Source organism: Hyla sarda, unplaced genomic scaffold (assembly GCF_029499605.1).
Source record: "Hyla sarda isolate aHylSar1 unplaced genomic scaffold, aHylSar1.hap1 scaffold_2037, whole genome shotgun sequence".
Lineage (NCBI taxonomy): Eukaryota > Metazoa > Chordata > Amphibia > Anura > Hylidae > Hyla > Hyla sarda.
In genome coordinates this window covers 37,480-52,580 of record NW_026608699.1, presented here as the reverse complement: position 1 = coordinate 52,580, position 15,101 = coordinate 37,480, and the positions used below count along the sequence as shown (strand labels likewise).

Genomic DNA, 15,101 nt, shown 5'->3' with positions numbered 1-15,101 from the left:
AAGTTTCTGAGTTGCCCATAGCAACCAATCAGATTACTTCCTTCATTTTTCAGAGACTTTTTCAAAAATGAAAGAAGCGATCTGATTGGTTGCTATGGGCAACTCAGCAGCTTTCCCCATAGACCACAATGGGCCTACTGGTTTCAATGGGCAAAAAATCAGAGTTAATGCACTAGACACAGTTCTCTATACCATTAACCCCTTCCCGACCTATGACATACCTGTACGTCATGGGTGGCAAGGTGTTCCCGACCCATGACATACAGGTACGTCATGAACATTTTTGCCGCTACTCCCGGCATCCCGCAGCGCCCGGTAAGATGGTGGCTATCACTGATAGCCAGCCATCTTACCATGCGACCACGGGAGGTTTCATCCCCCACCCCCCCCCCAGCGATCGCTGCTATCAGCTGGTCAACTCTGACTAGCTAATAGCAGCGTTTCGCTATCAGAATATTTAGCAGCGCGGTGTGTAAGTCCCGATCACGGGGATCGGGACACACACCGCTCTGCTAAGTGTCCCTTACCCATCCCCCGGCATCACTTACCCGACCATGCGGTGTCCCGAGTGGTCCCGTTGCGAGCGACGTCCTCCAGGCGGTCCCGGCGGCGCTGCGTCCCGGCGGCGCAGGTTGACCGCCAGATGAAGGGGCAGCCGACACGCCCCCTCAAAAAAAGCGCTATAGCAGAGCCAGAAATTGCCAAAGGCAGCGCTGCATCAGTCCCCCAAAAAATGTGAGTTCCTGGATTTAAATATCTATATTCAGGATGGCTGTTCGCATACTGCCAACTATTTTAAGGAGGTGAATGCAAACAGATACCTCGACTTTAACAGTTGCCATCTTAAATAATGGAAGAAGAACATTCCATTCGGTCAAATGAAAAGAATCCGAAGGAATTGTTCTTCCACACAAAAATACCTACAACAACTAGAGAACCTGGAGGATCGTTTTAAACAAAAAGGGTATCCCAAACCCCTTATACAAGGAGCACGCCAGAGAGTGGACGAATTAGAACAAAGTGCTTGCTTGAAAAATAATAAACAGGGTAATGCAGAGGGGGGTTATAATGATGAATTTGATTCTGTTTTTCTAACTAGGTATTACACTTCACACACCAATATTTTTTTATAATTTTTTTTTATTTTTTTTTTGTATAGGTAATATCACCAGCTCATATTATTGTGTCATGATTACTGGCACCATATGTAGTCCCCCAGTTATTCTTCTTTAGATGTTTTCCGTGTCCTGTGCAGTATCTCTCCCAGAAGTCCACTTGATGGCCCCCGTGGTGGTCTACACCCCGAAGTCATCAATTTTTACTCTAAGAGAGAGTGTGCAGCTGTTTCTGGAGACGGTCAACAATAACCTCTGCATGGTGGAATAATAGGTCACGATGTTTATCAGGATCAGTAGAAGCATCACCCACTCGATGATTATGATGGGGATTTCACGGATCTCGTCCCAGTCTTCATCATTATGGAATAATTCCTTTAATGTTTCATATCCAAAATAGAAAACTACACAGACAAAAGTCAGGCCACAGCAGGTGCATCTACTATGGTGGATGACTTTTTTTGCTCCTGGTAATTTATACATCTGGATGGACTGCCCAAGGTAGTATAAGGCTTCACATGTAATGGAAATTATCGTGCTGACAAAGTGTATCCTGGGATATTCTTCGGGGGACAATACATGCATAACAGCTGTGGAAAAACAGGAGGCCCACACAATGGCCAGCAGGATCCTCTGGATCAGGACCTGATGACCCCTGAACTCTTCAGTATGCATAACCATATACTTATAAATAAGAAAGGTTAGTACCAAAGTGCCAATGGACGTCCCTATAAATCCAATTCTGAATAATATGCTTTCGGGAAAGACATTTCCCACGTCACTGTGAAGGAAAAGAAACCAATGTTATTATGGATATTTCCTCACTCCCAACCCATGAAATAAGAATCATTTGCTTGTTTATCTTACCTGATGCTCATCAGTGGCGAGGCTGCATGGCCGAGGACGACCGTCATGATGTAGCTGGTGGCAAGCCAGGCCGCACACCAAAACGCCAACAGGAGGGGGACGAACCCCAGTCCTTTTAGCTCCATTTCAGACAAGTAGAAAAAGAAGACGCTAATCTCACTATTCTCACTAATCGCACTGGAACAGACTGAAGGCTCGGGCGGCTGTCAGTGGGATGTCAGGCCTCCAGCTGTCTATGACATCACATGTGACATGTCAGAATGACTGCTTGTTTCTTTGAGCTGCCATGATTTAGTATCTGCTATAGACAGAACCTGATGTTTTTACTATGGACCTTACAGACCTCAGAACCCAAGTAATTAGTGCAGGGGCTCCATTTTGATCATCTCATATTTCACATTATTTGAGTTCCAGGGCTCAGATACATTTGCACCCTCTATAGCAGTGGTCTTCAAGCTGTGAACCCCCAACCGCTGCAGAACCACAACTCCCAGCATGCCCAGACAGCAACTTTGCATAAGGAAATAGTCTAATTAAACTTTTCTTATATATAGAATCCCTGAAATCTCCAATCTCTCCTTTTATTGCTTTATGATCTGTGTTACTTATTTGTAAAAAACAATGTTTGTGATTGTCTTCCCCCCACACACTTATGGGCTATCTCTTCAAACGACTTTATTTGACCTAAAGCGTATAATTGATTTACATAAATAAGCCCCTTTTCATCCAAAAGAGTGAATCTTTAATTTTAAGGAACTCTTTAAGTGCTTTATTCGACCATAATGAAGTAAAGTCAAAACTCCATGTGATTTAAAAAATAAATTTAAGTTCCCCCCATACTTAATTATCTAGATATGCATGGGTGTAGTGAGTATCCCAGCTTCCAAAATCTCAAAAATATCCTTCATTTTTCAGAGGCTTTTTCAAAAATGAAAGAAGCGATCTGATTGGTTGCTATGGGCAACTCAGAAACTTTTCCTCTGGGCAGGTTTTGATAAATCTCCCTCTATGGGGGAGATTCATTAAGACCAGTGTAGAGGAAGAGTTGTGCAGTTGCCCATAGCAACCAGATTGCTTCTTTCATTTTTCACAATGCCTTTGCAAAATGAAAGAAGCGATCTGATTGGTTGCTATGGGCAACTCAGCATATTTTCCTGGAAAAGTTTCTGAGTTGCCCATAGCAACCAATCAGATTACTTCCTTCATTTTTCAGAGACTTTTTCAAAAATGAAAGAAGCGATCTGATTGGTTGCTATGGGCAACTCAGCAGCTTTCCCCATAGACCACAATGGGCCTACTGGTTTCAATGGGCAAAAAATCAGAGTTAATGCACTAGACACAGTTCTCTATACCATTAACCCCTTCCCGACCTATGACATACCTGTACGTCATGGGTGGCAAGGTGTTCCCGACCCATGACATACAGGTACGTCATGAACATTTTTGCCGCTACTCGCGGCATCCCGCAGCGCCCGGTAAGATGGTGGCTATCACTGATAGCCAGCCATCTTACCATGCGACCACGGGGGGTTTCATCCCCCCCCCCCCCCCAGCGATCGCTGCTATCAGCTGGTCAACTCTGACTAGCTAATAGCAGCGTTTCGCTATCAGAATATTTAGCAGCGCGGTGTGTAAGTCCCGATCACGGGGATCGGGACACACACCGCTCTGCTAAGTGTCCCTTACCCATCCCCCGGCATCACTTACCCGACCATGCGGTGTCCCGAGTGGTCCCGTTGCGAGCGACGTCCTCCAGGCGGTCCCGGCGGCGCTGCGTCCCGGCGGCGCAGGTTGACCGCCAGATGAAGGGGCAGCCGACACGCCCCCTCAAAAAAAGCGCTATAGCAGAGCCAGAAATTGCCAAAGGCAGCGCTGCATCAGTCCCCCAAAAAATGTGAGTTCCTGGATTTAAATATCTATATTCAGGATGGCTGTTCGCATACTGCCAACTATTTTAACCCCTTAAGGACACATGACGTACTGGAACGTCATGTGTCCACTCCCGATCTATAACGCGGGGCCACGGCGTGGCCCCGCGTCATAGCGGGTCGGGCCCGGCCTCTAACAACGGCCGGGACCCGTGGCTAATAGCGCGCGGCATTGATCGCTGTGCCGCGCGCTATTAACCCTTTAGACGCGGCGTTCAAAGTTGAACGCCGCGTCTAAAGTGAAACCGAAAGCATCCCGGCTAGCTCAGTGGGCTGTTCGGGATAGCCGCGGTGAAATCGCGGCATCCCGAACAGCTGACAGGACAGCGGGAGGGCCCCTACCTGCCTCCTCGCTGTCCGATCGCCGAATGACTGCTCAGTGCCTGAGATCCAGGCATGAGCAGTCATCCGGCAGAATCGTTTATCACTGGTTTCTTATGAGAAACCAGTGATCAGCATAGAAGATCAGTGTGTGCAGTGTTATAGGTCCCTATGGGACCTATAACACTGCAAAAAAAAAGTGAAAAAAAAAAGTGAATAAAGATCATTTAACTCCTCCCCTATTAAAAGTTTGAATCACCCCCCTTTTCCAATAAAAAAAAAAACACAGTGTAAATAAAAATAAAAATAAACATATGTGGTATCACCGCGTGCGGAAATGTCCGAATTATAAAAATATATCATTAATTAAACCGCTCGGTCAATGGCGTGCGCGCAAAAAAATTCCAAAGTCCAAAATAGTGCATTTTTGGTCACTTTTTATATCATTTAAAAATGAATAAAAAGTGATCAATAAGTCCTATCAATGCAAAAATGGTACCGTTAAAAACTTCAGATCACGGCGCAAAAAATGAGCCCTCATACCGCCCCATACACGGAAAAATAAAAAAGTTATAGGGGTCAGAAGATGACAATTTTAAACGTATTAATTTTCCTGCATGTAGTTATGATTTTTTCCAGAAGTCCGACAAAATCAAACCTATATAAGTAGGGTATCATTTTAATCGTATGGACCTACAGAATACATATCAGGTGTCATTTTTACCGAAAAATGTACTACGTAGAAACGGAAGCCCCCAAAAGTTACAAAACAGCGTTTTTTTTTTCAATTTTGTCGCACAATGATTTTTTTTCCCGCTTCACCATAGATTTTTGGGCAAAATGACTGACGTCATTACAAAGTAGAATTGGTGGCGCAAAAAATAAGCCATCATATGGATTTTTAGGTGTAAATTTGAAAGAGTTATGATTTTTTAAAGGCAAGGAGCAAAAAACGAAAATGCAAAAACGGAAAAACCTCCGGTCCTTAAGGGGTTAAGGAGGTGAATGCAAACAGATACCTCGACTTTAACAGTTGCCATCTTAAATAATGGAAGAAGAACATTCCATTCGGTCAAATGAAAAGAATCCGAAGGAATTGTTCTTCCACACAAAAATACCTACAACAACTAGAGAACCTGGAGGATCGTTTTAAACAAAAAGGGTATCCCAAACCCCTTATACAAGGAGCACGCCAGAGAGTGGACGAATTAGAACAAAGTGCTTGCTTGAAAAATAATAAACAGGGTAATGCAGAGGGGGGTTATAATGATGAATTTGATTCTGTTTTTCTAACTAGGTATTACACTTCACACACCAATATTTTTTTATAATTTTTTTTTATTTTTTTTTTGTATAGGTAATATCACCAGCTCATATTATTGTGTCATGATTACTGGCACCATATGTAGTCCCCCAGTTATTCTTCTTTAGATGTTTTCCGTGTCCTGTGCAGTATCTCTCCCAGAAGTCCACTTGATGGCCCCCGTGGTGGTCTACACCCCGAAGTCATCAATTTTTACTCTAAGAGAGAGTGTGCAGCTGTTTCTGGAGACGGTCAACAATAACCTCTGCATGGTGGAATAATAGGTCACGATGTTTATCAGGATCAGTAGAAGCATCACCCACTCGATGATTATGATGGGGATTTCACGGATCTCGTCCCAGTCTTCATCATTATGGAATAATTCCTTTAATGTTTCATATCCAAAATAGAAAACTACACAGACAAAAGTCAGGCCACAGCAGGTGCATCTACTATGGTGGATGACTTTTTTTGCTCCTGGTAATTTATACATCTGGATGGACTGCCCAAGGTAGTATAAGGCTTCACATGTAATGGAAATTATCGTGCTGACAAAGTGTATCCTGGGATATTCTTCGGGGGACAATACATGCATAACAGCTGTGGAAAAACAGGAGGCCCACACAATGGCCAGCAGGATCCTCTGGATCAGGACCTGATGACCCCTGAACTCTTCAGTATGCATAACCATATACTTATAAATAAGAAAGGTTAGTACCAAAGTGCCAATGGACGTCCCTATAAATCCAATTCTGAATAATATGCTTTCGGGAAAGACATTTCCCACGTCACTGTGAAGGAAAAGAAACCAATGTTATTATGGATATTTCCTCACTCCCAACCCATGAAATAAGAATCATTTGCTTGTTTATCTTACCTGATGCTCATCAGTGGCGAGGCTGCATGGCCGAGGACGACCGTCATGATGTAGCTGGTGGCAAGCCAGGCCGCACACCAAAACGCCAACAGGAGGGGGACGAACCCCAGTCCTTTTAGCTCCATTTCAGACAAGTAGAAAAAGAAGACGCTAATCTCACTATTCTCACTAATCGCACTGGAACAGACTGAAGGCTCGGGCGGCTGTCAGTGGGATGTCAGGCCTCCAGCTGTCTATGACATCACATGTGACATGTCAGAATGACTGCTTGTTTCTTTGAGCTGCCATGATTTAGTATCTGCTATAGACAGAACCTGATGTTTTTACTATGGACCTTACAGACCTCAGAACCCAAGTAATTAGTGCAGGGGCTCCATTTTGATCATCTCATATTTCACATTATTTGAGTTCCAGGGCTCAGATACATTTGCACCCTCTATAGCAGTGGTCTTCAAGCTGTGAACCCCCAACCGCTGCAGAACCACAACTCCCAGCATGCCCAGACAGCAACTTTGCATAAGGAAATAGTCTAATTAAACTTTTCTTATATATAGAATCCCTGAAATCTCCAATCTCTCCTTTTATTGCTTTATGATCTGTGTTACTTATTTGTAAAAAACAATGTTTGTGATTGTCTTCCCCCCACACACTTATGGGCTATCTCTTCAAACGACTTTATTTGACCTAAAGCGTATAATTGATTTACATAAATAAGCCCCTTTTCATCCAAAAGAGTGAATCTTTAATTTTAAGGAACTCTTTAAGTGCTTTATTCGACCATAATGAAGTAAAGTCAAAACTCCATGTGATTTAAAAAATAAATTTAAGTTCCCCCCATACTTAATTATCTAGATATGCATGGGTGTAGTGAGTATCCCAGCTTCCAAAATCTCAAAAATATCCTTCATTTTTCAGAGGCTTTTTCAAAAATGAAAGAAGCGATCTGATTGGTTGCTATGGGCAACTCAGAAACTTTTCCTCTGGGCAGGTTTTGATAAATCTCCCTCTATGGGGGAGATTCATTAAGACCAGTGTAGAGGAAGAGTTGTGCAGTTGCCCATAGCAACCAGATTGCTTCTTTCATTTTTCACAATGCCTTTGCAAAATGAAAGAAGCGATCTGATTGGTTGCTATGGGCAACTCAGCATATTTTCCTGGAAAAGTTTCTGAGTTGCCCATAGCAACCAATCAGATTACTTCCTTCATTTTTCAGAGACTTTTTCAAAAATGAAAGAAGCGATCTGATTGGTTGCTATGGGCAACTCAGCAGCTTTCCCCATAGACCACAATGGGCCTACTGGTTTCAATGGGCAAAAAATCAGAGTTAATGCACTAGACACAGTTCTCTATACCATTAACCCCTTCCCGACCTATGACATACCTGTACGTCATGGGTGGCAAGGTGTTCCCGACCCATGACATACAGGTACGTCATGAACATTTTTGCCGCTACTCGCGGCATCCCGCAGCGCCCGGTAAGATGGTGGCTATCACTGATAGCCAGCCATCTTACCATGCGACCACGGGGGGTTTCATCCCCCACCCCCCCCCCCCCCAGCGATCGCTGCTATCAGCTGGTCAACTCTGACTAGCTAATAGCAGCGTTTCGCTATCAGAATATTTAGCAGCGCGGTGTGTAAGTCCCGATCACGGGGATCGGGACACACACCGCTCTGCTAAGTGTCCCTTACCCATCCCCCGGCATCACTTACCCGACCATGCGGTGTCCCGAGTGGTCCCGTTGCGAGCGACGTCCTCCAGGCGGTCCCGGCGGCGCTGCGTCCCGGCGGCGCAGGTTGACCGCCAGATGAAGGGGCAGCCGACACGCCCCCTCAAAAAAAGCGCTATAGCAGAGCCAGAAATTGCCAAAGGCAGCGCTGCATCAGTCCCCCAAAAAATGTGAGTTCCTGGATTTAAATATCTATATTCAGGATGGCTGTTCGCATACTGCCAACTATTTTAAGGAGGTGAATGCAAACAGATACCTCGACTTTAACAGTTGCCATCTTAAATAATGGAAGAAGAACATTCCATTCGGTCAAATGAAAAGAATCCGAAGGAATTGTTCTTCCACACAAAAATACCTACAACAACTAGAGAACCTGGAGGATCGTTTTAAACAAAAAGGGTATCCCAAACCCCTTATACAAGGAGCACGCCAGAGAGTGGACGAATTAGAACAAAGTGCTTGCTTGAAAAATAATAAACAGGGTAATGCAGAGGGGGGTTATAATGATGAATTTGATTCTGTTTTTCTAACTAGGTATTACACTTCACACACCAATATTTTTTTATAATTTTTTTTTATTTTTTTTTTGTATAGGTAATATCACCAGCTCATATTATTGTGTCATGATTACTGGCACCATATGTAGTCCCCCAGTTATTCTTCTTTAGATGTTTTCCGTGTCCTGTGCAGTATCTCTCCCAGAAGTCCACTTGATGGCCCCCGTGGTGGTCTACACCCCGAAGTCATCAATTTTTACTCTAAGAGAGAGTGTGCAGCTGTTTCTGGAGACGGTCAACAATAACCTCTGCATGGTGGAATAATAGGTCACGATGTTTATCAGGATCAGTAGAAGCATCACCCACTCGATGATTATGATGGGGATTTCACGGATCTCGTCCCAGTCTTCATCATTATGGAATAATTCCTTTAATGTTTCATATCCAAAATAGAAAACTACACAGACAAAAGTCAGGCCACAGCAGGTGCACCTACTATGGTGGATGACTTTTTTTGCTCCTGGTAATTTATACATCTGGATGGACTGCCCAAGGTAGTATAAGGCTTCACATGTAATGGAAATTATCGTGCTGACAAAGTGTATCCTGGGATATTCTTCGGGGGACAATACATGCATAACAGCTGTGGAAAAACAGGAGGCCCACACAATGGCCAGCAGGATCCTCTGGATCAGGACCTGATGACCCCTGAACTCTTCAGTATGCATAACCATATACTTATAAATAAGAAAGGTTAGTACCAAAGTGCCAATGGACGTCCCTATAAATCCAATTCTGAATAATATGCTTTCGGGAAAGACATTTCCCACGTCACTGTGAAGGAAAAGAAACCAATGTTATTATGGATATTTCCTCACTCCCAACCCATGAAATAAGAATCATTTGCTTGTTTATCTTACCTGATGCTCATCAGTGGCGAGGCTGCATGGCCGAGGACGACCGTCATGATGTAGCTGGTGGCAAGCCAGGCCGCACACCAAAACGCCAACAGGAGGGGGACGAACCCCAGTCCTTTTAGCTCCATTTCAGACAAGTAGAAAAAGAAGACGCTAATCTCACTATTCTCACTAATCGCACTGGAACAGACTGAAGGCTCGGGCGGCTGTCAGTGGGATGTCAGGCCTCCAGCTGTCTATGACATCACATGTGACATGTCAGAATGACTGCTTGTTTCTTTGAGCTGCCATGATTTAGTATCTGCTATAGACAGAACCTGATGTTTTTACTATGGACCTTACAGACCTCAGAACCCAAGTAATTAGTGCAGGGGCTCCATTTTGATCATCTCATATTTCACATTATTTGAGTTCCAGGGCTCAGATACATTTGCACCCTCTATAGCAGTGGTCTTCAAGCTGTGAACCCCCAACCGCTGCAGAACCACAACTCCCAGCATGCCCAGACAGCAACTTTGCATAAGGAAATAGTCTAATTAAACTTTTCTTATATATAGAATCCCTGAAATCTCCAATCTCTCCTTTTATTGCTTTATGATCTGTGTTACTTATTTGTAAAAAACAATGTTTGTGATTGTCTTCCCCCCACACACTTATGGGCTATCTCTTCAAACGACTTTATTTGACCTAAAGCGTATAATTGATTTACATAAATAAGCCCCTTTTCATCCAAAAGAGTGAATCTTTAATTTTAAGGAACTCTTTAAGTGCTTTATTCGACCATAATGAAGTAAAGTCAAAACTCCATGTGATTTAAAAAATAAATTTAAGTTCCCCCCATACTTAATTATCTAGATATGCATGGGTGTAGTGAGTATCCCAGCTTCCAAAATCTCAAAAATATCCTTCATTTTTCAGAGGCTTTTTCAAAAATGAAAGAAGCGATCTGATTGGTTGCTATGGGCAACTCAGAAACTTTTCCTCTGGGCAGGTTTTGATAAATCTCCCTCTATGGGGGAGATTCATTAAGACCAGTGTAGAGGAAGAGTTGTGCAGTTGCCCATAGCAACCAGATTGCTTCTTTCATTTTTCACAATGCCTTTGCAAAATGAAAGAAGCGATCTGATTGGTTGCTATGGGCAACTCAGCATATTTTCCTGGAAAAGTTTCTGAGTTGCCCATAGCAACCAATCAGATTACTTCCTTCATTTTTCAGAGACTTTTTCAAAAATGAAAGAAGCGATCTGATTGGTTGCTATGGGCAACTCAGCAGCTTTCCCCATAGACCACAATGGGCCTACTGGTTTCAATGGGCAAAAAATCAGAGTTAATGCACTAGACACAGTTCTCTATACCATTAACCCCTTCCCGACCTATGACATACCTGTACGTCATGGGTGGCAAGGTGTTCCCGACCCATGACATACAGGTACGTCATGAACATTTTTGCCGCTACTCGCGGCATCCCGCAGCGCCCGGTAAGATGGTGGCTATCACTGATAGCCAGCCATCTTACCATGCGACCACGGGGGGTTTCATCCCCCACCCCCCCCCCCCCCCAGCGATCGCTGCTATCAGCTGGTCAACTCTGACTAGCTAATAGCAGCGTTTCGCTATCAGAATATTTAGCAGCGCGGTGTGTAAGTCCCGATCACGGGGATCGGGACACACACCGCTCTGCTAAGTGTCCCTTACCCATCCCCCGGCATCACTTACCCGACCATGCGGTGTCCCGAGTGGTCCCGTTGCGAGCGACGTCCTCCAGGCGGTCCCGGCGGCGCTGCGTCCCGGCGGCGCAGGTTGACCGCCAGATGAAGGGGCAGCCGACACGCCCCCTCAAAAAAAGCGCTATAGCAGAGCCAGAAATTGCCAAAGGCAGCGCTGCATCAGTCCCCCAAAAAATGTGAGTTCCTGGATTTAAATATCTATATTCAGGATGGCTGTTCGCATACTGCCAACTATTTTAAGGAGGTGAATGCAAACAGATACCTCGACTTTAACAGTTGCCATCTTAAATAATGGAAGAAGAACATTCCATTCGGTCAAATGAAAAGAATCCGAAGGAATTGTTCTTCCACACAAAAATACCTACAACAACTAGAGAACCTGGAGGATCGTTTTAAACAAAAAGGGTATCCCAAACCCCTTATACAAGGAGCACGCCAGAGAGTGGACGAATTAGAACAAAGTGCTTGCTTGAAAAATAATAAACAGGGTAATGCAGAGGGGGGTTATAATGATGAATTTGATTCTGTTTTTCTAACTAGGTATTACACTTCACACACCAATATTTTTTTATAATTTTTTTTTATTTTTTTTTTGTATAGGTAATATCACCAGCTCATATTATTGTGTCATGATTACTGGCACCATATGTAGTCCCCCAGTTATTCTTCTTTAGATGTTTTCCGTGTCCTGTGCAGTATCTCTCCCAGAAGTCCACTTGATGGCCCCCGTGGTGGTCTACACCCCGAAGTCATCAATTTTTACTCTAAGAGAGAGTGTGCAGCTGTTTCTGGAGACGGTCAACAATAACCTCTGCATGGTGGAATAATAGGTCACGATGTTTATCAGGATCAGTAGAAGCATCACCCACTCGATGATTATGATGGGGATTTCACGGATCTCGTCCCAGTCTTCATCATTATGGAATAATTCCTTTAATGTTTCATATCCAAAATAGAAAACTACACAGACAAAAGTCAGGCCACAGCAGGTGCATCTACTATGGTGGATGACTTTTTTTGCTCCTGGTAATTTATACATCTGGATGGACTGCCCAAGGTAGTATAAGGCTTCACATGTAATGGAAATTATCGTGCTGACAAAGTGTATCCTGGGATATTCTTCGGGGGACAATACATGCATAACAGCTGTGGAAAAACAGGAGGCCCACACAATGGCCAGCAGGATCCTCTGGATCAGGACCTGATGACCCCTGAACTCTTCAGTATGCATAACCATATACTTATAAATAAGAAAGGTTAGTACCAAAGTGCCAATGGACGTCCCTATAAATCCAATTCTGAATAATATGCTTTCGGGAAAGACATTTCCCACGTCACTGTGAAGGAAAAGAAACCAATGTTATTATGGATATTTCCTCACTCCCAACCCATGAAATAAGAATCATTTGCTTGTTTATCTTACCTGATGCTCATCAGTGGCGAGGCTGCATGGCCGAGGACGACCGTCATGATGTAGCTGGTGGCAAGCCAGGCCGCACACCAAAACGCCAACAGGAGGGGGACGAACCCCAGTCCTTTTAGCTCCATTTCAGACAAGTAGAAAAAGAAGACGCTAATCTCACTATTCTCACTAATCGCACTGGAACAGACTGAAGGCTCGGGCGGCTGTCAGTGGGATGTCAGGCCTCCAGCTGTCTATGACATCACATGTGACATGTCAGAATGACTGCTTGTTTCTTTGAGCTGCCATGATTTAGTATCTGCTATAGACAGAACCTGATGTTTTTACTATGGACCTTACAGACCTCAGAACCCAAGTAATTAGTGCAGGGGCTCCATTTTGATCATCTCATATTTCACATTATTTGAGTTCCAGGGCTCAGATACATTTGCACCCTCTATAGCAGTGGTCTTCAAGCTGTGAACCCCCAACCGCTGCAGAACCACAACTCCCAGCATGCCCAGACAGCAACTTTGCATAAGGAAATAGTCTAATTAAACTTTTCTTATATATAGAATCCCTGAAATCTCCAATCTCTCCTTTTATTGCTTTATGATCTGTGTTACTTATTTGTAAAAAACAATGTTTGTGATTGTCTTCCCCCCACACACTTATGGGCTATCTCTTCAAACGACTTTATTTGACCTAAAGCGTATAATTGATTTACATAAATAAGCCCTTTCATCCAAAAGAGTGAATCTTTAATTTTAAGGAACTCTTTAAGTGCTTTATTCGACCATAATGAAGTAAAGTCAAAACTCCATGTGATTTAAAAAATAAATTTAAGTTCCCCCCATACTTAATTATCTAGATATGCATGGGTGTAGTGAGTATCCCAGCTTCCAAAATCTCAAAAATATCCTTCATTTTTCAGAGGCTTTTTCAAAAATGAAAGAAGCGATCTGATTGGTTGCTATGGGCAACTCAGAAACTTTTCCTCTGGGCAGGTTTTGATAAATCTCCCTCTATGGGGGAGATTCATTAAGACCAGTGTAGAGGAAGAGTTGTGCAGTTGCCCATAGCAACCAGATTGCTTCTTTCATTTTTCACAATGCCTTTGCAAAATGAAAGAAGCGATCTGATTGGTTGCTATGGGCAACTCAGCATATTTTCCTGGAAAAGTTTCTGAGTTGCCCATAGCAACCAATCAGATTACTTCCTTCATTTTTCAGAGACTTTTTCAAAAATGAAAGAAGCGATCTGATTGGTTGCTATGGGCAACTCAGCAGCTTTCCCCATAGACCACAATGGGCCTACTGGTTTCAATGGGCAAAAAATCAGAGTTAATGCACTAGACACAGTTCTCTATACCATTAACCCCTTCCCGACCTATGACATACCTGTACGTCATGGGTGGCAAGGTGTTCCCGACCCATGACATACAGGTACGTCATGAACATTTTTGCCGCTACTCGCGGCATCCCGCAGCGCCCGGTAAGATGGTGGCTATCACTGATAGCCAGCCATCTTACCATGCGACCACGGGGGGTTTCATCCCCCACCCCCCCCCCCCCCAGCGATCGCTGCTATCAGCTGGTCAACTCTGACTAGCTAATAGCAGCGTTTCGCTATCAGAATATTTAGCAGCGCGGTGTGTAAGTCCCGATCACGGGGATCGGGACACACACCGCTCTGCTAAGTGTCCCTTACCCATCCCCCGGCATCACTTACCCGACCATGCGGTGTCCCGAGTGGTCCCGTTGCGAGCGACGTCCTCCAGGCGGTCCCGGCGGCGCTGCGTCCCGGCGGCGCAGGTTGACCGCCAGATGAAGGGGCAGCCGACACGCCCCCTCAAAAAAAGCGCTATAGCAGAGCCAGAAATTGCCAAAGGCAGCGCTGCATCAGTCCCCCAAAAAATGTGAGTTCCTGGATTTAAATATCTATATTCAGGATGGCTGTTCGCATACTGCCAACTATTTTAAGGAGGTGAATGCAAACAGATACCTCGACTTTAACAGTTGCCATCTTAAATAATGGAAGAAGAACATTCCATTCGGTCAAATGAAAAGAATCCGAAGGAATTGTTCTTCCACACAAAAATACCTACAACAACTAGAGAACCTGGAGGATCGTTTTAAACAAAAAGGGTATCCCAAACCCCTTATACAAGGAGCACGCCAGAGAGTGGACGAATTAGAACAAAGTGCTTGCTTGAAAAATAATAAACAGGGTAATGCAGAGGGGGGTTATAATGATGAATTTGATTCTGTTTTTCTAACTAGGTATTACACTTCACACACCAATATTTTTTTATAATTTTTTTTTATTTTTTTTTTGTATAGGTAATATCACCAGCTCATATTATTGTGTCATGATTACTGGCACCATATGTAGTCCCCCAGTTATTCTTCTTTAGAT

The 15,101-nt window shown here is 43.8% G+C and overlaps 3 protein-coding genes across 3 annotated transcripts; all 3 read right to left on the bottom strand.

Moving 5' to 3' along the window:
* Positions 1–1,235: 1,235 nt before the first annotated feature.
* On the bottom strand, positions 1,236–2,493 carry LOC130317827 (uncharacterized). Its single transcript, XM_056552879.1, has 2 exons — positions 1,983–2,493; positions 1,236–1,896 (listed from the first exon to the last, which is right to left on the bottom strand). The coding sequence occupies exons 1-2, from the start codon at positions 2,105–2,107 to the stop codon at positions 1,296–1,298; spliced, it is 726 nt and encodes a 241-aa protein (XP_056408854.1). The 5' UTR covers positions 2,108–2,493; the 3' UTR covers positions 1,236–1,295.
* A 3,171-nt stretch (positions 2,494–5,664) lies between these two features.
* LOC130317831 (uncharacterized) lies at positions 5,665–6,922 on the bottom strand. The gene is made up of 2 exons (XM_056552883.1): positions 6,412–6,922; positions 5,665–6,325 (listed from the first exon to the last, which is right to left on the bottom strand). Exons 1-2 carry the CDS (start codon positions 6,534–6,536, stop codon positions 5,725–5,727), a joined length of 726 nt encoding a protein of 241 aa, XP_056408858.1. The 5' UTR covers positions 6,537–6,922; the 3' UTR covers positions 5,665–5,724.
* A 5,034-nt stretch (positions 6,923–11,956) lies between these two features.
* Positions 11,957–13,215, bottom strand: LOC130317826 (uncharacterized). Its single transcript, XM_056552878.1, has 2 exons — positions 12,705–13,215; positions 11,957–12,618 (listed from the first exon to the last, which is right to left on the bottom strand). The coding sequence occupies exons 1-2, from the start codon at positions 12,827–12,829 to the stop codon at positions 12,018–12,020; spliced, it is 726 nt and encodes a 241-aa protein (XP_056408853.1). The 5' UTR covers positions 12,830–13,215; the 3' UTR covers positions 11,957–12,017.
* Positions 13,216–15,101: the final 1,886 nt, after the last annotated feature.

Bases quoted from the DNA above. Each gene is read 5' to 3' on its own strand.
- LOC130317827 (XM_056552879.1), bottom strand. From the start codon at position 2,107: ATGGAGCTAAAAGGACTGGGGTTCGTCCCCCTCCTGTTGGCGTTTTGG. The intron at 1,897-1,982 runs GTAAGATAAACA...TTTCCTTCACAG, and splicing joins TCGCCACTGATGAGCATCAG to TGACGTGGGAAATGTCTTTC.
- LOC130317831 (XM_056552883.1), bottom strand. From the start codon at position 6,536: ATGGAGCTAAAAGGACTGGGGTTCGTCCCCCTCCTGTTGGCGTTTTGG. The intron at 6,326-6,411 runs GTAAGATAAACA...TTTCCTTCACAG, and splicing joins TCGCCACTGATGAGCATCAG to TGACGTGGGAAATGTCTTTC.
- LOC130317826 (XM_056552878.1), bottom strand. From the start codon at position 12,829: ATGGAGCTAAAAGGACTGGGGTTCGTCCCCCTCCTGTTGGCGTTTTGG. The intron at 12,619-12,704 runs GTAAGATAAACA...TTTCCTTCACAG, and splicing joins TCGCCACTGATGAGCATCAG to TGACGTGGGAAATGTCTTTC.